Source organism: Vulpes lagopus, chromosome 2 (genome assembly GCF_018345385.1).
Source record: "Vulpes lagopus strain Blue_001 chromosome 2, ASM1834538v1, whole genome shotgun sequence".
Lineage (NCBI taxonomy): Eukaryota > Metazoa > Chordata > Mammalia > Carnivora > Canidae > Vulpes > Vulpes lagopus.
The window spans coordinates 122,020,192-122,042,419 of NC_054825.1; the positions used below are offsets into that span (position 1 = coordinate 122,020,192).

Consider the following 22,228-nt stretch of genomic DNA (forward strand, 5'->3'; position numbering starts at 1 on the left):
AATGAAAAAAACAAACAAACAAACAAACCCAGAAGCTGAGTAACTTACCAGAGGTCCCACTGTGGATCTGTGTAAAGCAGGGATAGAAGCCCAGCTCTCTGGCACAAAAGCCCTAGCGAAACCCTTGTATATCATCCCGCTTGCCCTGAGTCAACTCCGAGAGAGAAATAAGGCAAAAATTAAATAAAATCTTAGTGTCTTTGGGCACCTGGGTGGTTCAGTAGGTTCAGCGTCTGCCTTCGGCTCAGGTCAGGATCCTGGGGTCCAGGGATCGAGCCCCAGGTCAGGCAGTCTGCTTCTCCCTCTACCCTCCTCCCTGCTCGTGTTCTCTCTCTCTCGCTCTCATACTCTCTCCTGAATAAATAAATTAAAATTAAGAAATCTTTAGATTTTAGTGTCTTCTCCGTAGCCTGAAGGACGTTGTGTGGCTTCATAGTAAGGAGACAAAGTTGATTATAGGTGGAGGTTCCATTTTTGCCTGAGCCATGGTGTGAATGGTGATTAGACTGAAATTTCTCTCCGGGCTTAGCCACTTGGCCTATAGTCGTACACGTAGTAACATTCCACTCACTGATTTTACGGCTGGTACGGCTGGTACGTCAGAAGCTGACACCAACTCAAGTCCTCTGTTTACTTAGATCCCTAGCGAGATGTGAGTTGATTCATTCCAGGAATGCTTGAGGGCCTTGCTCCCTGCTAAGGGCACTAGGAGGCTCCAGGTAAGGAATTCCACCATCAACAACTCCCCTACCCTTCTTGCATTCTGGAGTTTACATCAGCGTGACTCACATTAGTCACAGACTATATTGCCTGTGACAGTCTGGAAGGAAGGAAAATAACATCTGTATGGCATTTCCCTCTGTGTCAGCAGAGGGTGAAATGAGTCATTAGTTAGTACCGTTAAGTCGTCCTCACATCCCTGCCCTCTGCATCCTCAGTCGATAACGGTTCCTCGTGGCACACCTCTTAAAAATCTTATTGTAAAAAATAAAATAAAATTTTATTATGATAGTTATGATTCAGGTGTTCCAGAAGTTACCCTTAAGGTACCAAATAATAATATTTGATATTTTCATTACACTCTTGACAGAGTCAGGCCAATAATTTCAGAAATGTCTACCACCAATAGAGAACACATCTCTCTCTCTCTCTCTCTCTCTCTCTCTCTCTCTCTCTCTTTTAAGATGTTATTTATTTGAGAGAGACAGAGATAGCGACAGAGAGCACAAGTGGGGAGGAGAAGGAGAAGCAGATGCCCTGCTGAGCAGGGAGCCTGACCTGGGTCTCGATCCCAGGACCCCGGGATCATGACCTGAGCCAAAGGCGCAGACGCTTAACCAACTGAGCTCTCCAGGCACCCCAACAACGCATTTCTTGAAGCAAATACATATCCTGTATTTTTCTTTTTAAAGATTTTATTTATTTATTCCTGAGAGAGGCAGAGACACAGGCAGAGGGAGAAGCAGGCTCCATGCAGGGAGCCCAATGTAGGACTCGATCCTGGGACTCCAGGATCACACCTGGGGCTGAAGGCAGCACTAAACCGCTGAGCCACCCAGGCTGCCCCATATCCTGTATTTTTCTTCAATAACATTTCTAACTTTATATTTTTGATGATTAAGTCTTTATCTGCATTGATTTGAGAGTGATTTGGATTTTTCTCCAAATCTTAGCGTTCTCTCAACTTCATTGAATAGTAATCTGTAAGGTTTACTGAGTCCTGAGTCCTTGTTTCACACATTGTGGGGTGTTTTACCTTAATTGAATTGTCTTATGTAATCCTTATAGAGACTCTCTGTGGGAACCCAGTTGGTATCCCTATTTTATTTATTTAAAAAAAATTTTTTTAAGTGGGCTCCACGCCCAGTGTGGACTTGAACTCAGGACCTGAGATCAGGACTCTCATACTGTACTGACTGAACCAGCCAGGTGTACCTGTATCTCCATTTTACATGCTGGGAAGCTGTCTTTGATGTAGTAAAGTTACTCAGTCACACAGTGAGCCAGGGGCAGACGAGGACTGTCATTCAGTGTGTCCCATGCCAACCCCCCACACCCCCACCCTTGCCTCCCCCACCTGTGAATTACGTGACACTTATGGGAAAAGCCAGCCTTTTCTTAGTGGTTTACAAATGCATTTTTGTGTTACGTTAAATCCCTTCAATATAGTTCTAATTTTTGGTATTTCACCACATTGTTTTAATTGCTATGGCTTTATAATCATGTGTTTTAACACCAAAACAGTGTTCTTACTGTCATTTTCCTTTAAAAATAATTTTGGATAGTCTTGTGTATTTATGCTTTCAGAGAAATATGATGATCAATTTTGCATGTTTCCCTTCTCCAAATTTTTTTTAATTTAAATTGCATTTATTTTAAACATTAATTTGAAGGGAAAGTGAAATATTTACAAGAATGATATTTCCAGTTTGGGAACATTATATATATATATATACCTCCCTTTATTCAAGCTTCCATTTACATACTTTTGTAAACCTTTTAAAATTTCTTTTATATATCTTGCCACTATCTCATATTTATTCCTAGACATTTTCTCACTTCATACTATTATGCCTGGGACGTTCCACAGTATAATTTCTATCACACATAGAGAAGACTCTTCTCTGGCCACCTCACTGAACAACTTCAGATTTCTGGATATTTTTACGATGTTGGTTCTTTAGGTAGGAAGTTCATGTAATAATCAGATTTTCTTTCTTTTAGTATGTAAAACTCTTTTATCTTTTCCTTTGGCTAGAAATTCCAAAAAACAGTTGAGTATGAACCTTGATGGTAGGAATTCTTGTATTTAGAGTTTTAACATTTGTGTTCAGTTTCTGATAAAAGAGAGCATCCCGGTTGCCTCAGGTGTGCCTTGGAGAGCTCCGAGCTTGATTCCTAGAGACCATCAGGTGCACCGGGGGTACCTGGAGTATATCCTGTGCCCGGGCTGCAGGCAGTGCTGTGAATGGTGGCCTCCAAAGAACAACAGATTCCCTCCTCCTCCTCCTCCTCTGAGTTCCAAAGCGTTGGTCTCTGTTGTGTTTGTAGTGTTGCTGCTTTCATCTCCACTACAAAGTTGAGTTTTACGACCCTAAATTCTTGTGGTTTAGTCGTGCATCACATTAGGTTAGCTTCTTCCTAACAGGGAAGCAGCATGGGAGATAGTATGCCCCGAGGGCTTAAAAGCTTGGCTGGAATTGCTCTTAGGCACGCATTTCCCAGAGAACCCGGGCATAAGAGAAATGGGGTGGGGCTCCTGCAGGGCCTAGGGGTATTTCTCCCACTGCACACCATGCAGTCTTTCTTCTAGAAAGCTGGGGTGGGGGCCTCCCTGGTGCCAGAGTTTAGGCTGTGTTTAGGTAAAGAACACGCTGCCTGTACAGGCCAGGAAGTGATCTCATGAACTCATTGAATTTCCATTTCTCACAGGGAAATTGCTTTTGATATACAACTTTTAGGGGATCCCTGGGTGGCGCAGTGGTTTAGCGCCTGCCTTTGGCCCAGGGCGCGATCCTGGAGACCCGGGATCGAATCCCACGTCAGGCTCCCGGTGCATGGAGCCTGCTTCTCCCTCTGCCTGTGTCTCTGCCTCTCTCTCTCTCACTGTGTGCCTATCATAAATAAATAAAAATTAAAAAAAAAATTTAAAAAAAAAAAAAAAACAACTTTTAGGGTTTTGTTGATTTTTCAGAAGCACATTTTCAATGAATATCAAAGAGTAACTAAAAGTTCTTCATGTTTAAGGAAATTCACTGCTATTTTTAGTTTTCTAATGGTGGTATTTAAAATTTTTTTAAAAAATATAATAGCTATTTAATTTCATTGAAGGCTTCCTTGGCGTGTATCAAAGTGATCAGATCCGGTTTTTCTCTTTTAAGCAATTTATATAATCCTCTGTCATGTTAGTGTTCCATCACTCCTGTGTTTTGGGAATGAAACCTTTTTGCTCAAGGTTTATAATTTTTTTCAATACCCTGCTCTATTCAGATTGCTGTTGACTTACGTTGACTGCATTATCACTATCACTAGCATTTGTTAAGCACTTACTCTGTGCCAGGCTCCGAGGTAAACACTGCTTGTCATCTCATTTAATCTTTTGAACTATGTCATGAGGTAGTTCTTCCTTTTACAGAAAGATGAGGAAGTGGAGGCACAAAGATTTCAAATAACCTGGTTAACATTGCACAGCTGTGAGAACATGTCAGGCTTGCTCTTTGAACTCAGCTCATCTTGACCCCTAAACCAAACTGTAATCGAGAAAATATTTGGTGATGTGAGGGAGATGGCGCATGACTTGATTTTATGGTCAAAGTCCTCAACCTGTCACAGCCACATGCATCAGTTCGCAGTATAGGGATACGCTGGTCGTTGGAAGTAGATTATTGTGTTAATCAGTCAGGTGTGGCCCTTTCTTGGAAAGATCTAGAGGGACATGGGCCAGTTTTGCCTTTACAAATCCATCTCGTTTGGATGCTGTAGAAAACTGTCCTCCCTCTTGGGACAGATGTTGGGGGCCCTGTGCTTCAGCTCATGTACCCTGTTCAGACAGGCTTATGGCAGAGATGGAAGAAAGGGAGAGAATGGATTGTTCCAGAAGAGTAAGAGGACAGGACACACACGTGCCAGTTAAGTGGAAGGTCAGCACAGGATTGGCCTTTGATGTAGTTTTCCAATTCTGTGTGCGCGCATTCAGATCATTGATAACAGAGTCAAAGGCTCATCCTGTCTCTTTCGTCTCAATCTGTGTAGAGCTTGTGGCTTCAAGATCCAGGGAATTCACAGCTGCCTTGTCTGTTTTCAGAGACAGTAGTGAACAATGTCTATTGTCCTGACCCCGCCCCGTCTCCGTGGTCCCCAACGAGCCAGACGCTCAGGTTGGAACGACCTTGGTATTGTCGTCTTCTTGCCGCTTCTTCCCTCAGAACCAGACCATCCAGCCCGAGCCGCATTCCTTAGTGTGCCCTGCCCACCCCTGCACGCTGGCAGCGGAGGTCACTACTCGAATCCCGCCCCCCCACCACCAATTTCCCTCTTTGCATCTGAGCCTCTTATCTTTTCCTATAAAGCTGTTCTCCACCTGTGGTAGGCAGGTCGGCGTCCTCGTTCCCAAACCCTGCCAGGCTACGCAGCAGACGCACCTTAGGGCTCTGGATGGAACGAAGGCTGCTGACCAGCTGACCTTAAGGAGCATCCCGGATCATGCAGGTGTGCCCAGTGTAAGCCCAAGGGCCCTGAACAGGGCGAGAGGAGCACAAGGGGGGCTGTAGCCCGCTGACACCCGTGTCAGACGAGGAACATACCGAACTGCAAGATACTAACTTTGTGGGGGGTTTTAAAGGTTTTATTTATGTATTTATTCATGAGAGTCACAGGCAGAGGGAGATGCAGGCTCCCTGCGGGGACCCCCATGTGGGACTCGATCCCAGGACCCGGGAGTAACGACCTGAGCCAGAGGCAGACGCTCCAGCGCTGAGCCCCGCGGGGGCCCCCGTGTCTAACGTGGAGGCAGGACATTTGTGGTCGCTGGTTTCAGTAGCACCAGGACAGGACCCCCCAGGCCAGTCTCCAGGCCTCGCCCCTGCCTCCCCGCCCCGCAGGTGCCTGTCACTCGCAGGTGGCTCACCGCTTCCTTCAGTTCTCACGGTGTCCCCAGAACGTCAACGTCCCCACCTCATTTTAGCCACAGGCCGTAGCCCTACCTCAGGGACAGGGTTGGCCGCACCCGAGTCGAGCGGCTTCCAGTGTTCACGGCGGGCACCGCGTGGCCTCCCGGGGGCGTCTGCGGTTCTCGGGCCTTCCTCTGACTTCCCTCCCGGGGCGCGAGCTCTCCTGGGCTCGACCCGCCACCCCGGGAACCACGCGTCCTTCCTCCCCCACATCCAGGCTGCCTTGGGGCCCCCTTGCCCCTCTGATCCCCTCGCGGGGCCCCGAGGCCGAGGCTGTTCTTCGGGGACACTTGCGCCCCGAATCTCCTCGGCAGGGTGGCCTTGCGTCCTGGACTCCGGGCCTCCTCCGACTCCTCTGACGCGACTCGGACACCTGGGCGCCGGGCGCACCCCCACAGGCCCACACCTTCTTGTCAGTTTTGTCACAGTAATTTCCTTATGAGGCTGGAAACACCACCTCTGAAGACTTTTTTTTTTGTCTGAGGCGGGGCAGGTGGGAGGACGTTCAGCTGCTTGGGTCTGAAAGGCATTGCTTGCTCCAGGTCCTCCTGAGCAGGGGGAGGGGCAGACCTGGGGGGATCTAGAAGGGTCGGAGGAGGCCGCAGCTGGCAGTAAAGGTGTCGGGAGTATCCCTGGCAGGTCTTTCATCCTTGGAGATGGGGAGGGGCCCCCCAGAACCCTGGAGGCGGAGCCACTCGGGCCTCCTGGACTCTGCAGCTGAGCCTGTCTAGGGAAGATGTGCAGGCCTTGCTCATGGACACAGCGCTGGCCGTCCTTAAAACCATAGCAAACACCCTGGGAAGCAACACGAAGCTTCACCTGTGCTACTAGAGGAAGACGATCGAATCAGGTCCTTAGAAGTAGCCGGTTCTTTGCCTTCCCTGTGGAGTCCGTTGTAAAAATGGCTTGTGGCCCTGATGGGTTCATAGGATATTCCTGGTGTGACGCTCTAGTAGTGAAACTGTTGCCCATAGCCCAGCTCGTCAGACGCGTTGACGTCCGTGGGGTGTTCATTCAGTCCTCCGTAGGGACCGGGTATCCCACCAAGGACGAGCCCTCCAAAGGTGGCCAGGCACCACCACGCTCCTTACCTCGACAATTTCAAGACCTTAGATTCCGGAGGGAAGGCTGTTTGTCCTCTTTATCTATAGTGTTCCTATGTCTGACATTTTTCTGGCCTACCCACCTGTGACAGAGGAAAATAAAATTTTTTTAAAGATTTTATTTATTTATTCATGAGAGACATACAGAGAGAGGTAGAGACACAGGCAGAGGGAGAAGCAGGCTCCCTGCGGGGAGCCCGATATGGGACTTGATCCCAGGATTCCAAGATCACACCCCGGGCCGAAGGCGGCGCTACACGGCTGAGCCACCAGGGCTGCCCGAAAAGAAATTTTTGTACTGATTCAGGTGGACAAGTTAACTTTATCCAGAACGTTCAGCCCGCACCCATTTGCCTTTGTAGCTGAGCAATCTGGAAACCCATGGGTGGGTGGCATATGGCAGTGATCTCCCAGGACCAGAAAGAATTATACACAGTTTATGGACAGGCATGGTCCAGAAGCTGCCACAAATGGGAAAAGTAAGGGCCCTGGAAATGGGAAGGGCTTGCGAAGGGATGGGAAGGGCCCGTTTGGAAAGCAGGAGCACCTAGAGTGAGGACTGCGGTGACAAGGAGAGGGGCAGGAGTGTGGGACAGACGAGAGCCGGCATATTCACAGAGTGGGACACCAGATCATAAAGCCCGAGAGTTCTGGGATTGGGCTTTTTGACAGGCTGTGCAAACTCTCCCATCCACAGATTCTAGGGTCTGGGGGTCTGAGAAACCTGCTCTCCTCTTCCTGAAGTAAAGTAGATGTGGCCACATGTGGGTGGGGAGGTCATACTGGTAGAGTCCGGAGGAATTTCCAGAGTCTCGTTGGTTCTGTGAATGGATCCGATTGGACATAATAATGATTGGACGGGGACTCTAATGACAGCACCTATTCCTTTCTTCTTGATTTTCAATTATTAAGTAACCTAAAGAAAATACTTAAAAGGCTGTTAAATACCACATGAATTAACTTTCTTCATGTGTCCGTGTTACCTTCTCAGTACGCTCATAGTCATCACGTGGGTGCAGTGCGATTGGTGAGCTGCGTGTGGGGTGTGGGAGGTCGTAGGACCCCCGAGCCCATCACACTTTGTAGTTCACAGCGTCACATCCCTGGTCGGAGCTGGGCTCCTTGTTGTTCATTCATTAATGTCTTTGTATCTTCCTTCCCTGCTCCCACTTCTCTCTACTTCACACACTCTGTTGGGCGTGTAGACTACCCTGTGGATGTGGCCTTGACAGATGTGTGGTTGTATGTACCTCGTTCACATATACCTCATGGTATTCTTCTGTATATCTTGGTCTTTTTCTGTTGATGCAAACATGCTGCAGTGTGTGCTTCTGGCATGATATTTCTAATTACTGCCTAGAAGGCCAGAGCGTAGCTACTACATTTTGCTTACCTTCCAACTTTCTGCTGCCACAGATGATGCTGTTACGTACATTCTCCAGCAAGTGACTCTATGTTATATAAAGTCTATACCTCCTGGGAAGGGTGTATGTTGATTGCTGAGTCAGATGGGCTATATATATATTTGATTTGCTGGAACGGCTGTACCAATTAACATCCCTACTAACAGTTCAGATCTCTGCCAACACTAAAATTGTCCAACTTTCTGATTTTTGCCATGCTAATAGATGTTAAATGATGTCTTAATCTGCATTTTTCTGATCACATACAAATTAGAGCATCTTTTCATAGTTAATTCAATTTTGTATTTTTTTGTCACTTTAATTTTTTACCCATTGCAGTATGTCTCTCTGGTTTTCCATACCTGAGTTGATCATATTAAGATGTATGTAACCATGAGAATTAATTTAAATCATAATGTAGCTTCTAAACACTTAGGTTGACCTGTTTTGACCTATAAAAACTGCAAAAAGTCTGCAGCCTAACTTACAATGTGTGGTTGGACCCATTGGTCTTCCCAGATTTTCAGCTTTATAAATAATATTGCACTAACCATATATTATGATATATGGCAGTTTTCTTCTTTTGAATTTTTCCGTAGGTTAAAACCCTAAGGGAAAGGTTACTGACTCAAAGAATGAACATTTTTATGGCTATTGTTGTATATTGACAAATCACTTTCTAGGACTGTTGGTAGGAATGTAGATGGGTACAACCACTGTGGAAGACAGTATGAAGGCTCCTCAAAAAGTTAAAGATAGAAATACCGTATGATCCAGTAATTCCGCAACTATTTACTCAAACAAAATGAAAACACTAAATCAAAAAGATATATTGTAGCACTATTTACAATAGCCAAGATATGGAAGTAACCCAAGTGTTCATTGATAAATGACCGGATAAAGAAGATATGGCTGTGTCACATATATGGAGAGAGGGTGGGAGTATTACTCAGCCATAAAACATAATGGAATATTGCTATTTATGACAACATGGATAGAACTAGAAGGTATTAGGCTAAGTGAAATACCATATAATTTCATTTGTATATAGTATCTGAAAAGACAAATGAGCAAACAAAACAGTCTCTTAAATACAGAGAACAAATTGGTGGTTGCCAGAAGGGAGAGGGCAGAGAGGACGGGTGAAATAGGTGATGGGGATTAAGAGGTGCAAACTTCCAGTTACAAGATAAATAAGTCACAGAGATGAAAAGTAGAACATAGAGAATATAATCAGTTCTAGTGTAATAACATTGTATGATGGACATTGGGTAATGTATAGAATTGTTGATTCACTGTATTATTTTAATTATACTTCAGTGAAAAAATTAAATAAAAGTGCAGTATTGATTTACATGCATCATATATATCATAACTATACTAGCTTTACTTTAACTCCATCATTATGTATTATCATTTGAAACATTAATAACTATAAAACATTACCTTGTTATTTATGCTATTTGATTATTGTTAACATAAATCATTTATTCAGTTGTTCATTGATGAATAATATTTTTTTAAGAGTATGGTCTATTTGTGCCTTTAGCCCATTTTCCTAGTGGCGTCTTTTTTGTTTTCTTTAAGTCAGTGTGAATGTGTTGTGTTTGTTTGTTTTTTTTTTTAAGATTTTATTTTTAAGTAATCTCTATACCCAGTGTGGGGCTCCAACTCACAACCCTGAGATCAAGAGTCTCATGCTCCACTGACTGAGCCAGCCAGGTGCCCCGAAAGTGAGTTTTAATATACTGTAAATCACCTTTTCCTCAATCCTTGAAAACGAAATTATTCATTTACATACATTTTATTCTTCAGATGACAATCAAAACAAAACACATGATAAAAAAGAGAAGAAGATGGTGGTTCAGAAGCCCCATGGTACCATGGAATATACTGTAAGTATAAATAGGAGGTATGAACATTTGTTAACACCACTAGATCTGCATGATCTTTCTCTCTGACTCATCCTGCCCCTTAGCTGCACTCCTCTTGTGTGTCCATGAATTAATGAAGCTTCTTAAGATCTTTTCTATGTCATTCCTCTTCCCTCCATATTTTCTCCTTGGGCCATCTCATGTAAACTTATGACTTGAATTACCTTTGATATGCCAATGATGGCCAATTTTAGGTCACATCCTAGACGTGCTTTCTGAGTTCCATCGCCACAGATTCACTTGCCTACTCATATCTGTCCACCTCCAGGCTTGGTATTTTTTCAGGAAGCAGCGGCTCTATCAGCCACGCATTTCTACAAGCCAGAACTTTGTCCTTGACATCTTCTTCCCATGACTCTCCATGTTCACTCTCCATGTTCACTCCTGTGACCATCCAGCCAGATCCCTTCATTGTGCTCTTTCACAGATTCATATTCCTTTGCATAATTTACCTCAGTTTAACACTATTGGTTCATTAATGTGATTGTTATTTTAAGGTCTGTCTTGTGCCTTGATTTATGTACCGTGGAGACAGACCCTTTTTTGGTCACCATTGTGTTTATGGTGCTTGCAGGGTACAGGCTTCTATATTGTTGAATCAGTAGATGACAAATGCTATGCCTGTGTCCACTACTACACCTGCATGGTATGTGTCAGGTGCTCATCTCTCTCCTGCAGCATGAACTCCTGGAGGCCAGGAGCTGTGTCATTTATCCCAGCTCTATTACAAAATAAACACTCAGCGATAGATTTGTTTTAATTCACTTTGTAGTAGCATTGTTGAGGAGTGTTCTCTGACTTCTAATGAGACATTAAGTGCTGTTGCCATTGCCTGGTTGTGATTTTCTCATGTGTATTTATTTTCTACTCATTATTCAGATGCTATGCCAGGCTCTATATAAGGCAAGCAGCAAGCCCTGATCCTTCCCTGGCATTTATTTTGGAATAGTAAATTATCTCCAAGCCTTTCTAGAGTCACACAGAAGAGCCCGGCACAGGAATTACATGCTCCCTGTTCTGTGAGCATCTCTAGGCATCTCTCTGTAGGTTATAGAATTAATCCTTTTTAGAAGAGATTTGGGGGTGGTTATTCCACTTTGCCATGGTCTACAATATGTTTTGATCCCCATAACACCTAGCACAGTTCCTTACCTCATCGTAGATACTCAAGAAGTGTTGGACTATCATTAATAACCATATTAACTCGTAAGGCCATGTGTGTATCCAACAGTATTATCCACAAGCCCCTCCTAAGAAATGAGACGTGGCATTAGCGAGGAGATGCTTCACAACAATGATGCAGTGAGAGTAAATAGCAACCCCCACGTTAACTCCTATAAATAGGTGATCAAGTTAGTAATGCAGATCTGCCTGCCTGTTTGATTTATAGGTTACGGAGGTTAGTTTACTTAACAAGTTTTTTTTTTTTTTTTTTTGTACTTGTCATTGAAAATAAAAGGTGATTCATAACATCATGTTTAGAGAACCATGCTAGCACTTACCGGATTGCTTATTTTGCTCCAGAACTGTCGATGTCCAAGCATCCGTTTAGTTTTAAACATTTAATGATTCCAGTATCTGTCCCAGGGTCTCTGACTTGATGCTACATTTATGTCTTATCGTGATTGATGTAACGGCTCCAGATGGCTAACGTTTTTCTCCTTCCCTGAACTCCCTATACACAAAGCTAAGTTGTGCCAATGTAGATTTAGAAATCTATTAGTGGACACTGAAATTTGAAAATAAGGGAGCTCAGAAATGAATTGATCTAAGACTTTGCTCTTCCATGGTTTTATTAAGACTTGAGAATGTATTCACTTTCTTTTTCAGAATATGTCTGGATAGAACTACTTTTCATTCACTCATATCACAAATAGATTAATGTTGTCTATTAAAAGGAAAGGTTTGTTTTTTGTTTTTGCTTTATACTTTGAATCTTGTTTGTTTGATTATTCTAGGCTGGAAGCCAGGACACCCTAAACTCCATAGCCCTGAAGTTTAACATCACTCCCAATAAATTAGTGGAACTGAATAAACTTTTCACACATACTATTGTTCCAGGCCAGGTAATTCTTTTCTTGTTGGATATTACTTTTTAGAAGTTTTGCATTTATCTTTTATTGCCATTTTTGATGCTTCACTGTTAGTGTCACGGGATTAACATTGGTGATAATGTGCACTGGTTCAACCTTTCCCTTAGATCAAGAATTTTAAAAGCATCCTGGAATTGAGGAACTGTTGAGAGACAAAGGCTTTGCAAATGGTTAACACAGTTTACTTACCTATCATTAGTTTATGTCGTGGATGTTCCCTTTGACATCAGGAGAAGATAAATCTGGCTTTTTCGTCAATGTAACTCAAATGTTCTTAGAATGTTTAATTTACAAATGCAAATTTCAGTTTATTCTACTCCTGGGATACATAATGGCCATCATTTTATTTTAAATTAGGCAGGATTTTGGAGTGCCTGGGGTGGCTCAATCAGGTGAGCATCTGACTCTTGCTCTCAGCTCAGGTCTTGATCTCAGAGGTCGTGAGTTCAAGCCCCGAGTTGGGCTCCACACTGAGCATGGAGCCTACTTTAAATAAACAAATAAGACAGAATTTTGGCATTTTTATCTTGATTTGAAATCTGACAGAAATGGTCAACCAGCCAAAAACAGAGACATTTACTAGGACTATCAAGAAAAAGCCACAATGTTTTTTCCCCGGGTTTTTTATACTTTATTTATTAAACTGAATGAAATTGACTAATTGTGTAATTTTGCCACTCTTGGTTAAACCAGCAAATTATTTTAGTATGTTCCACATGTTTGATAAGATATTCTTATATTTTTACTTTAAAACTACATTTAGCCAATAAATATTAATGAGATACTCATTGGGAGATCCTCCCCAAAGACAGGTTTCCAGTCCTATCCATGGAACTGTCTGGTTGTCATGAGTACCTTCTGGTTTCATTGTTGACTTACTTGAGCATCTTCCTGTATCTCTACATTTTAGTGATATTTAATTCTTTCAGAATAGATACTGCTACTTCTAAGTACGACTTTTTTGAGGAAGTGGTGATATTGTTCTTTGCATTTCATTCAAGGGCAGCATATGAAGCCAATGGGCCCTAAATCGGCCAGTCTGTGTTATGGTGCTTTTAATATTTATGTTCTTGTCAAAAGGAAGAATTAGCATACTGCCAGTACCAGTTAATGGAGGGGAAATATGCATTAAAACTCTTCAAAAACTCATAAAAATTTATCTCCGGGAAAATTAATAGTAGATTTGTCCTTTTTTGGAATTTCTTATCATCTGGAGTATTGCTGCATAATATATCACTGACTCATAGCAGAGAACCTAGATGTATATTTACTAATTCAAGGCTAAAGACTGCTGGAGTCTAGGAACATAATTTAGAATGATTTCTTTCTTTTTTTTAAAACTATGTCCACAAATAAAATATTAGTACTAGGTAAATTAAGGTCCAGTAGCCAGTAAGAAGCAAAAGGAGTGTTTTAATGTGCCAATTATAATGGAAAAAATGCCAAAAATAGGAGCCCTCAAGCTTTGTTTCCGACTGACCTTGTAGTAGCTGTTTGACATGAGCAAGTCCTCAGTTTCCCTTTTGGATCTCAGTTTACTAATCCCTGAAGTTAGGGGTTTGGCCACAATATCCCTGATATCTTTTCGAGCCTTTGCTACGCTGTCCAGCTCTTATATAACTGAACAGTTACGTACAATTGACTGTCCCAGGACCCAGCTGTAATCAGGATTTTGCTGACAAAGATAAGAAATCAAGAAGAGTGAAATTGAGGAGCTTTCAAAAACTATAGATAACTTTTTGTTTTCAAGGATTTTAAAATACTTTTAGTGCCTGAAGGGGTAGGTATTCCTTTCATCTCAGTGGGTCTGATAACTCAAAGCTGCTTTTATCTGCTCTGATACCAAAACATTTGAGACTCACCCTCCTAGAGACTGATTTGATGGTCCCCAGGAAGTAGGAAAGGGAACTGGTCTGGCAGGGCAAGTGACCACATGTAAGAGGTCATTCTCAGCGGAAATGGAAACTTCTTGAACTAACATCTTACAATAGACTTTTTGTTGCTTAAAAGGCCAAAACCAATAGCAGAAAAGCTTAAATAACTGAGGCATAGAAATTTCTTTAGAAGTCCTGAGTTTGGCTGTTAGTTTGGATGCTTACATCAGATTTCAGGACATGTACAAAAATGTACTCTTTCAAGCAGGTGCATATCTTGAGCACATGCAGAAGTTAGTAACCTTGCAGATACATGGTTCAAGTTGTTTTTATAATCACTGAGCACCTTAGCTGCACATGCTTAGAACAATTTCTGAGCTAAAATGATGACAGGTTTGTTTCACGGTAAAGAACTTGAAGACCTCAAATCCCTCATTTGCCTGTGTGTGGGAGCAGACTCAGTTATTCTCAGAAGTCAGGAGGTAAACTTTACCCTTGCCCATGTTCCAGGTTGACTTTCCTGTTGAGGTAGCCCATGTTCTTACTGAGCTTTCCAGCATCCAACAGTCACCTCTATCTACACTGCAGTGAACTGTGTAAGCACAGGAATTATCCCTTTGATTTGACATTTAGAACATGCCAGACAGTAGAACTTAACCTGTATTGCCTAACACTTGTCAAGAGCTCAGATACAAAAATATATATATATATTAATGGAGAAGTGCTTGGAAGAAATGTCATCTCTTGATTCCTCTAGTCTAGATACATAAGGTAAGTAAGAGCTGTATGCCAAGACCATATCATTGTAGCCTTCTGTAAATTGCTTTTATGGAACTCTACACTTTGGCATTTGCCAATGATCCACATTGAAGATGTATAAATAAAATATTAAAAAAAATATATATATATTTAATATTTTATTTATTTATTTACAAGAGACACAGAGACAGGCAGATACATAGATAGAGGGAGAACAGGCTCCCTTCAGGGAGCCTGATGCAGGACTCGATCCCAGGATCCTGGGATCATGACCTCAGCCGAAGGTAGACGCTCAACCACTGAGCTTTACCCAGGCGTCCCAAAGATGTTATAAAGAACAATTCTCCAAAACTGGTCATTGCATTAACTGTCTCTGTGTCATCAAAGACCAGTAGTTTCAGCCTGGGATACTCTTTAGGAGACTTAATGAGAAAATACGTAGGAGAAACTGACTTGTTTTTGTCTTATGGAAGTTGAATTCTGCTGACTAATGACTTCTATCTCTGCGTTGTTTCTTCGGAAACCCAACCCGTTTTATGGCCCACCTCTCAATGAGTGTTTTGGTAATTTTGGACCATGTAGTTTCAGGAGTCATTAGTCCTCATCTTACTTATTGCTCTTTGATGTTGGTTTTCCTGCCTTTATCACAAGGTGTCTTTTGTTGTTGCCTCACATTTTTTTTCTGGATTGAGGAGAGATGTAAATAACTAAAGTTGAAATAGAGACAGGATGGGGAAGCGTGATTAACAATATTGAAAGGTTTTTATGGGAATAGTGCTGAATTATGTTTTATGACATTAGAAGTCCTCATTTTAAGACTGCATATGATACATGGCAAAATGTCACTTGTCTCATTATAAGCATGTTGAATGGAAAGATCATAATAACATCTCAGGAACCAGTACGTTTTGCAGAAGGAGGCTCTTGTGAACAGTTTGGGAGATTTTAATTTTTGTTTTTAGATAAGCTGACAGTGATAGAAGAGAAAGTATTGAGATTATTGATCCTACTTTGTACAGCTTATCATATAATGATCTTATTGCGTTAGCACTCAGGGCCTGCACGCTACGCTCCTTTCTCCTCTCTTTCCTTCTGCTATTAGTACCCTTCCTTGAAGCTTCTTTCCTCCCTATTTAAATCTCCCATACTGATCAAAGCTCTGCATGGACCTACTTGCTTTATACGACGTGCCCAGGGCGCTCACCCACCTTATTCTCCTCTTCTGTGAGCTCCTGCTGTATCTATAGATGTGTCCCATACCTTTTGCACTGCACATATTCCTGTTTCTGAGTATTGTTTCATAGATTAGTCTAGAAGGCCCCAAGGTACTTATGAGCTTTGCAAAGCCATGTACTTAGCATGTTACTATACAAAGAGCAACTGTTCCAAACACTGCCTAGTGTTGCCTGCCTGATTCTTGGTACTCAGCTTTTCTTTCCCATTCGCAGGTCCTTTTTGTGCCAGATGCCAACTTTCCTTCCAGTACCCTAAGGTTATCATCATCGAGTCCTGGTGCTACTGTCTCTCCTTCATCATCAGATGCAGAATATGATAAACTGCCTGTATGTATGCCATTCATGAGCTCACGTTTGTATTTATCAAATATATTTTTTGAGTCGTAGAATTTTACACGTTGTTTTTCACTTAGGTTTTTATCTGAAATCTCCCCAAATGGGAGATTTGTTATTAGTTGAGAGAATGCATCTTATCAAAAAGAAACCTGTTCACGTTTAAGGTCTCAGAGGCAAAAATGCATACCTCGTTTATGTAAAAAGTGTGAAGTTAAACTCTCCGTGAGACTGATCCATTATTTGTACTTCTTTTACTTTTTTTTTTTCTAGAGAACTTGAGCTGTGAGCTAAATATGAATTCCTTCATTTAGATTATTTTCTAAAAACATTTGAGCCATTTTTACGGTTCCATATGTACACATTTGTTGTTGCTTAAACCTTAATTTAATTTGGATATTTACTGTATTTGTGATCATTTTTAAAGGATGAAGGATATTTGCCTCATTTTCATGTTTAAGTTACATAGAGACAAGTTCCTTACGGGGAACTTAAATGTCTTGATTTTCTTAAATAATCTGTTTTTTAAAAAAATCCTTTATTTGATTTTTGGAATTTTTGCTTTCTTAAAGGATGCTGACTTAGCAAGAAAGGCCTTAAAACCCATTGAAAGAGTCTTATCATCCACTTCCGAAGAAGATGAGCCAGGCGTGGTAAAATTTCTAAAAATGAATTGTCGATACTTCACCGATGGAAAGGTATATAGCACTGTAATTTGTTTCCTTTTCTTGGACTCAATGGAAAACTAAAATAGGTTCCAAATTACTCAAGACAGGAGACATTAAAATATCTTTCCCAAAGTTTAACTTAAGATTTTATGTAAGTGTCCATTAGTTTTCCCCTGTTGGATGCCTGGCATCTTACTTATTATAGGATCCTCTGTGGCCTTGGATTTATCATTTCATGTTTCACTTCTTGGCCCAAACATTGCTAGGGAACCAGTATAGGATATGCTTGACAGCAAAGGCTGGAGTTTGACTCAGTGAATTTAAAATCCAGTTCTGCTTGGAACTAGCTTGGAAACCAAGGACATGGTATTGGAGTTGCCTCAGCCTCCACTTTCCTCATCTATAAAATAGGAACAATAATAAAATTTAATCTGTAGGGGGGTAGTAATAAAATAATAAATAATAAATAAATAATAAAAGATGGTTGGTGTGTTTTACAAGGAGCAGATCCAACTCTTAGTCTCTGAAGAAGGGGTTATGTTGATATATAAAGTGAATTCCTATGTTCATAGTAGAGACTTCATGCCAGGTTCCAAATGGTAGGAAAATACATTATTGATATGCATTTATGACTTCTGCAACCAAGGATGTTATTCTTGAAAAATGAAAAATTTTTCACAAAGATGATCAGTTAACTCAGTAAGAGAACCAAGATAAAGAATCAAGGAATCTTCTGTGTCCGGGTTCTCTGGTAGGTAATGTCCCTGTGGCCATCTATAAAATAGTACGCTGACCAAGCTTCAGACAGAAGCTCCCACCAAATTACTGGATTTTGCTATTAACTTCCATAGTTTACTATATTCATTTCTGGTTGCAAAAATTTCATATCCCTATTTGTGTCACATTTTGCTGAATGTGGCCTTTCTAAACATTTTAGAGGAAAATATTAGGGCTCTCGTTGGGCACCATGGCTCTGAGACAGATGCTTCCGTAGCACAGTAGCACTCACTTGTTGAACACATGGTGAACATGTGCTGAGCGACTCGGAAAGCACCCGGTTCTCAAGTGGAAAAGCACTTGGGACAGCCCTTCGCAATTTATAGTGAACGAGGCGGGGATGTGGACATAAGGCGTGCAACCCAGGATCCCACTACAGTTGTGCTACGGCAGCAGCTCTTCCAGGAGGCTCGGTTGGCTGCAGTGGTGAGGCAGCTCTGTTTTCTCTGCCTCACCGCCTAGCACCCAGCACTGAATTTCCTCAGCCTGTTGCTCTAGCGTCTTAAAGGGGATGCAATTGCTGCGTAGGATGCCATAGTTCCCCAGGGCCACCCGAATGGCAACGTGAGTTCTTGACAGCCGCTGTGGTGGTTGCATTCCTGCTTGTCATGATTCTGTTTTGTCCCTTTCTCCTGTAGGGCGTGGTCGGAGGCGTTATGATTGTTACTCCTAACAACATCATGTTTGACCCTCACAAGTCTGACCCCCTGGTCATTGAAAATGGTTGTGAGGAGTATGGCCTCATTTGTCCCATGGAAGAGGTGGTTTCCATTGCTCTCTACAATGACATTTCCCACATGAAGATCAAAGATGCCTTGCCATCGTAAGAGATATTTCTTTGTTAACCTAAACAAACAAAAAACTTAAAGTGTTTGGAGAACTAAATGCAGTTAAAAGGTAGGGCATTGGCAGGAGTGAGAGATTGTGTAGCGGTGAATTGGAAGGTGGAAGATTTGTGCAGTAGATTTTTTTTTTAATTGAAAAACGAGAGGAAATGGAGATAAAGGGGAAGGTTGAATGTACAAAAATTGAAAGGAGAAAAGCAAGAACACCAGCACATAAAAATGGTATTTCTTTGGCTTATTTTTCTGAAAAGCAATGCATGTTCTTAATGAATTAATAGAAGAAGAAATGAAGTTTCTCTGAAAGAATTTTAGTCAGGTTACCAATAAAAGCATAGCTTTTTTCTTTCCATTTAGTTGTTAAGCAGAGTTCTGTTCTCATTCACACTCTAGCATGGGCAGTCCTCCTAACTCACATCTTCCCTTAGTCATCCTGCACGGAGAGAGGTCGAGGTGGACAGTGTGGAGGCCACTGTCCCTGTAGCTGTTTGTTCCCGAAACATAGATGAATATTACCTTAGGCTTGAATATTTTTGCCTCCTAAAACTGAGGTGGTTTTTTTTTTTTTTTTTGGAAAAAGTAGAGAGAGAGGGAGAGAAGGAGGAAGCTCCCTATGAAAAAAGAGAAAGAGGGTTAAGAAAGCTGAGGGAATCCATTTAAGGGGACACTTGGATTCTTACTGTCCCTTTATCAGTGTTCCTATTTCTCCATGTCTGGTAGAATTAAAAATCTTCAGAAACCCTTAGTGATAGGGAGGTAGAGGGAAAGCAGTGGTCCTAACTGTGCAGAGGGAAACTCGCCCTTGTGACTTAGGAAAAGGAGATAATTAGAGACCTAACCCAGACACAGCACCCTTAGAGGTGTACACCAGCAGGTTTCCCTGGACTCACAGTCCTTGGCGTCTGACCCCTCGGCCCTCCTCCTGCTCCAAGCCACTGAAGCTAGCACTGAGCATGGGCACTGAGGTAGTGTCTAAATTCTGCCAGAACGATCCAAGTGAGAGGTGTTGAGGTGGTGTGGTAGGCCAGGCGGTTCTGCATGATGCCTGGGTCTGGAGCCCCGTGGCCTGGGTTTCCCTGGGTCTGCCACTCACGGCTCCATGGCCTGCCTGAGTTACTCAGTTCCAAGCCTCAGTTTTCTCATCTGTTAAATGGAATGAGTAGGATTCTTCAGCCTGTAGGGCTATTTTAAGAACTAAACATTTTGATACAGCAGGACTCTTAAAAAATAGCCTGATACCTGCGAACTCTAAGCTGTTATTATGTGAACCTTGCATTCATCTCTGAAACCCTGTTCATCGTCCTTGGGGCATCTTGTTGCCCATGCAGTTGAGGCTTCCACTTCATCTTAGTGCATGCTCCTGTGTGGCAGGGAGATGACGACGAGGGGGTCCCGGCCTCTGCCCTTGAGGAACATGCAGTCTCCTTGGTGCAGTAGACAGATGGAGAAGTGGTGCCTAAGTGCACCGCACATGTGGAAGTGCACACAGCGTTCCAGGAGGACCCTTGTGAGGCAGCGTCCAGCTGCCTGGGAGTCTCAGGTGGAGGCAGAGAAGAGGACGCGAGGTGTTAGTTCTGGAAATAAGGAATGAACATTAGGTTCTCTGTGACAAGAAGAAAGAAGATGAGAATGAGGAAGGATGTAGTTAAGTTTAGAAGTGGATGGCCAGGGAAGGGGGAGACTTCTTGCCTGATGGTGGCTTCTCGTGGAGAAATACGATTGCACATCTTTAGGTCAAGACGTTAAGCATTCTTTTTAATAATAGAAAAGGAAGGTACATCTTTACAGAAAGATTTCTCTCATCGTGAGATTGTGTTTAACGATCTGGGGTCCAGAATAATGCTATAGCTGGTGGGGGGTATGGAGGAGAGTTAAGCATTGGCTCCTACTGTGTTCAGTTTATTTCAGAATTGTGTACTGATTCCTGCCTTGGATGCAAGCATGTGAAGACTTTGCAGCCTAGTGAGCAGTAGGTGCACCATTGGGCAAAAGAGAATGTGTGAGTGGGATCAGTCTGATGGAAAATTGGCATTGACTTCAGAATTCCATTGATGGTTTAAAAGTTAAAAAAGCCTAAAATTTCATTATTACTAAAAGTTGTAGGGTAAAACAAGTACAAATTATCTGACTGCAATTTGCAGTCAGATAATTTTTTTTTTTTTTAAGATTTTATTTATTTGAGACACAGAGAGACAGAGACAGGCAGAGGGAGGAAGCAGGCTCCATGCAGGAAGCCTGACGTGGGCTGGGCTGAAGGCGACACTAAACCACTAAGCCACCTGGGCTGCCTGCAAATTGTTTTTTCAGAGTGCATGTGTGTGTGTGTGCGCGTGCGTGTGTGTGTGTGTGTGTGTGTGTGTGTGTAAGATCTCCCCATCCTCACCTTCAGTCTTTGTGTTTTTTGTGTAGGATATTTTGTAAGTCCAGCTGACACAGCCAGAGAACAGGAAGGGAACAACTGAAGGGATTATTGATCAGCTTTAGGTGCCTAGCTGAGTCTAGAAAACATTAACAGTAGTGCTAGTTGACACCGCTGTGTACTTTGCCCCAGCAGGGCTTGGCGGCTGCAGCACAAAAAACCAGATGGTTAAATTTATCCCAACTCAGACTTGGTAGATGAACAAGAAGGGAGGGGTAGACAGGGTAATATAGGAGGCCGAGCAGAGTGCAGTCACATCTCTCTCTGGGAGGCAAACTAGGCAGAGAAGGACGATGGATCAATGGGTTTTGGATGTTCATGGAAGAAAGTTTTGCTTATTAACCGAGTATGTGAAACGCTGAGTTTCTTTGTTATAAGACTTCATATAACCTTCAACATAGCAAATTAAATTCAGGATCCTAAATCAGAATTATGACACATTACACTGATTTATTTGACTCTAGGATTGGCGCATCTTTAATATCTCCTGGGATGCTGGTATTGGACAGAACATTTTTGCATATTACGGGTTCCTACAGAACAGAGACACTGTCAAAATCATCATTTAGCATATGGCTTGTAGGGACTCAGCAAATGTTTATTGAATTGAAATGAACTATGAATGAAAGAAGTTTTTTTAAGCATTTGTCAGAGCCTAGCAGTTATGTAGGCTTTTATTTTCCATTGGAGAAAGAATGGATGTTCCATGCATGTGATTTATAAGTTTGGGGGGTAGTCTTCTAACTTGAGAATTTCCTGGTGCTTTGTTACCTTCCTACCATGGTGATTTCAAAGCCAGAGTAATAAAGTATTACCTGAGTCCTATCTAGCCTTTTTAGAAAACAAAATTATTTCTGAAATCTAAAAAGGGTCTTTATATATCTGTGTTTTAACCCAGTGTCAATACTAAGGTAAGTGAAAATACGAGTTACTCAAAATCTTACCAGTCATGGCTTAAAAATGATGTCTCTTGACCATTTATTTTAAACTTTGGAGAACATGTCTAACCAATAGTTTTGTGTAATTCAAATCTGGGTAGAAAAGCATCTGTTGTTGAGGGACAGTATGTTTCAGCTGATAAACCAGTGCCCACTGCCATAAAGTGAAATGATATTGTTA

The 22,228-nt window shown here is 42.2% G+C and overlaps 1 protein-coding gene across 5 annotated transcripts in view; it reads left to right on the plus strand.

Annotated features, from left to right (window-relative positions):
• The window catches only part of NCOA7 (nuclear receptor coactivator 7), a 156,853-nt gene that overhangs the window by 87,579 nt on the left and 47,046 nt on the right, over positions 1 to 22,228 (plus strand). For all 5 annotated transcript variants that reach the window (XM_041733349.1, XM_041733368.1, XM_041733341.1 and 2 more), the window contains 5 exons: positions 9,991 to 10,070; positions 12,068 to 12,175; positions 16,284 to 16,397; positions 16,976 to 17,101; positions 18,487 to 18,671. In XM_041733349.1, coding sequence (XP_041589283.1) covers positions 9,991 to 10,070; positions 12,068 to 12,175; positions 16,284 to 16,397; positions 16,976 to 17,101; positions 18,487 to 18,671 — 613 coding nt within the window. The remainder of the gene's footprint in view (positions 1 to 9,990; positions 10,071 to 12,067; positions 12,176 to 16,283; positions 16,398 to 16,975; positions 17,102 to 18,486; positions 18,672 to 22,228) is intronic.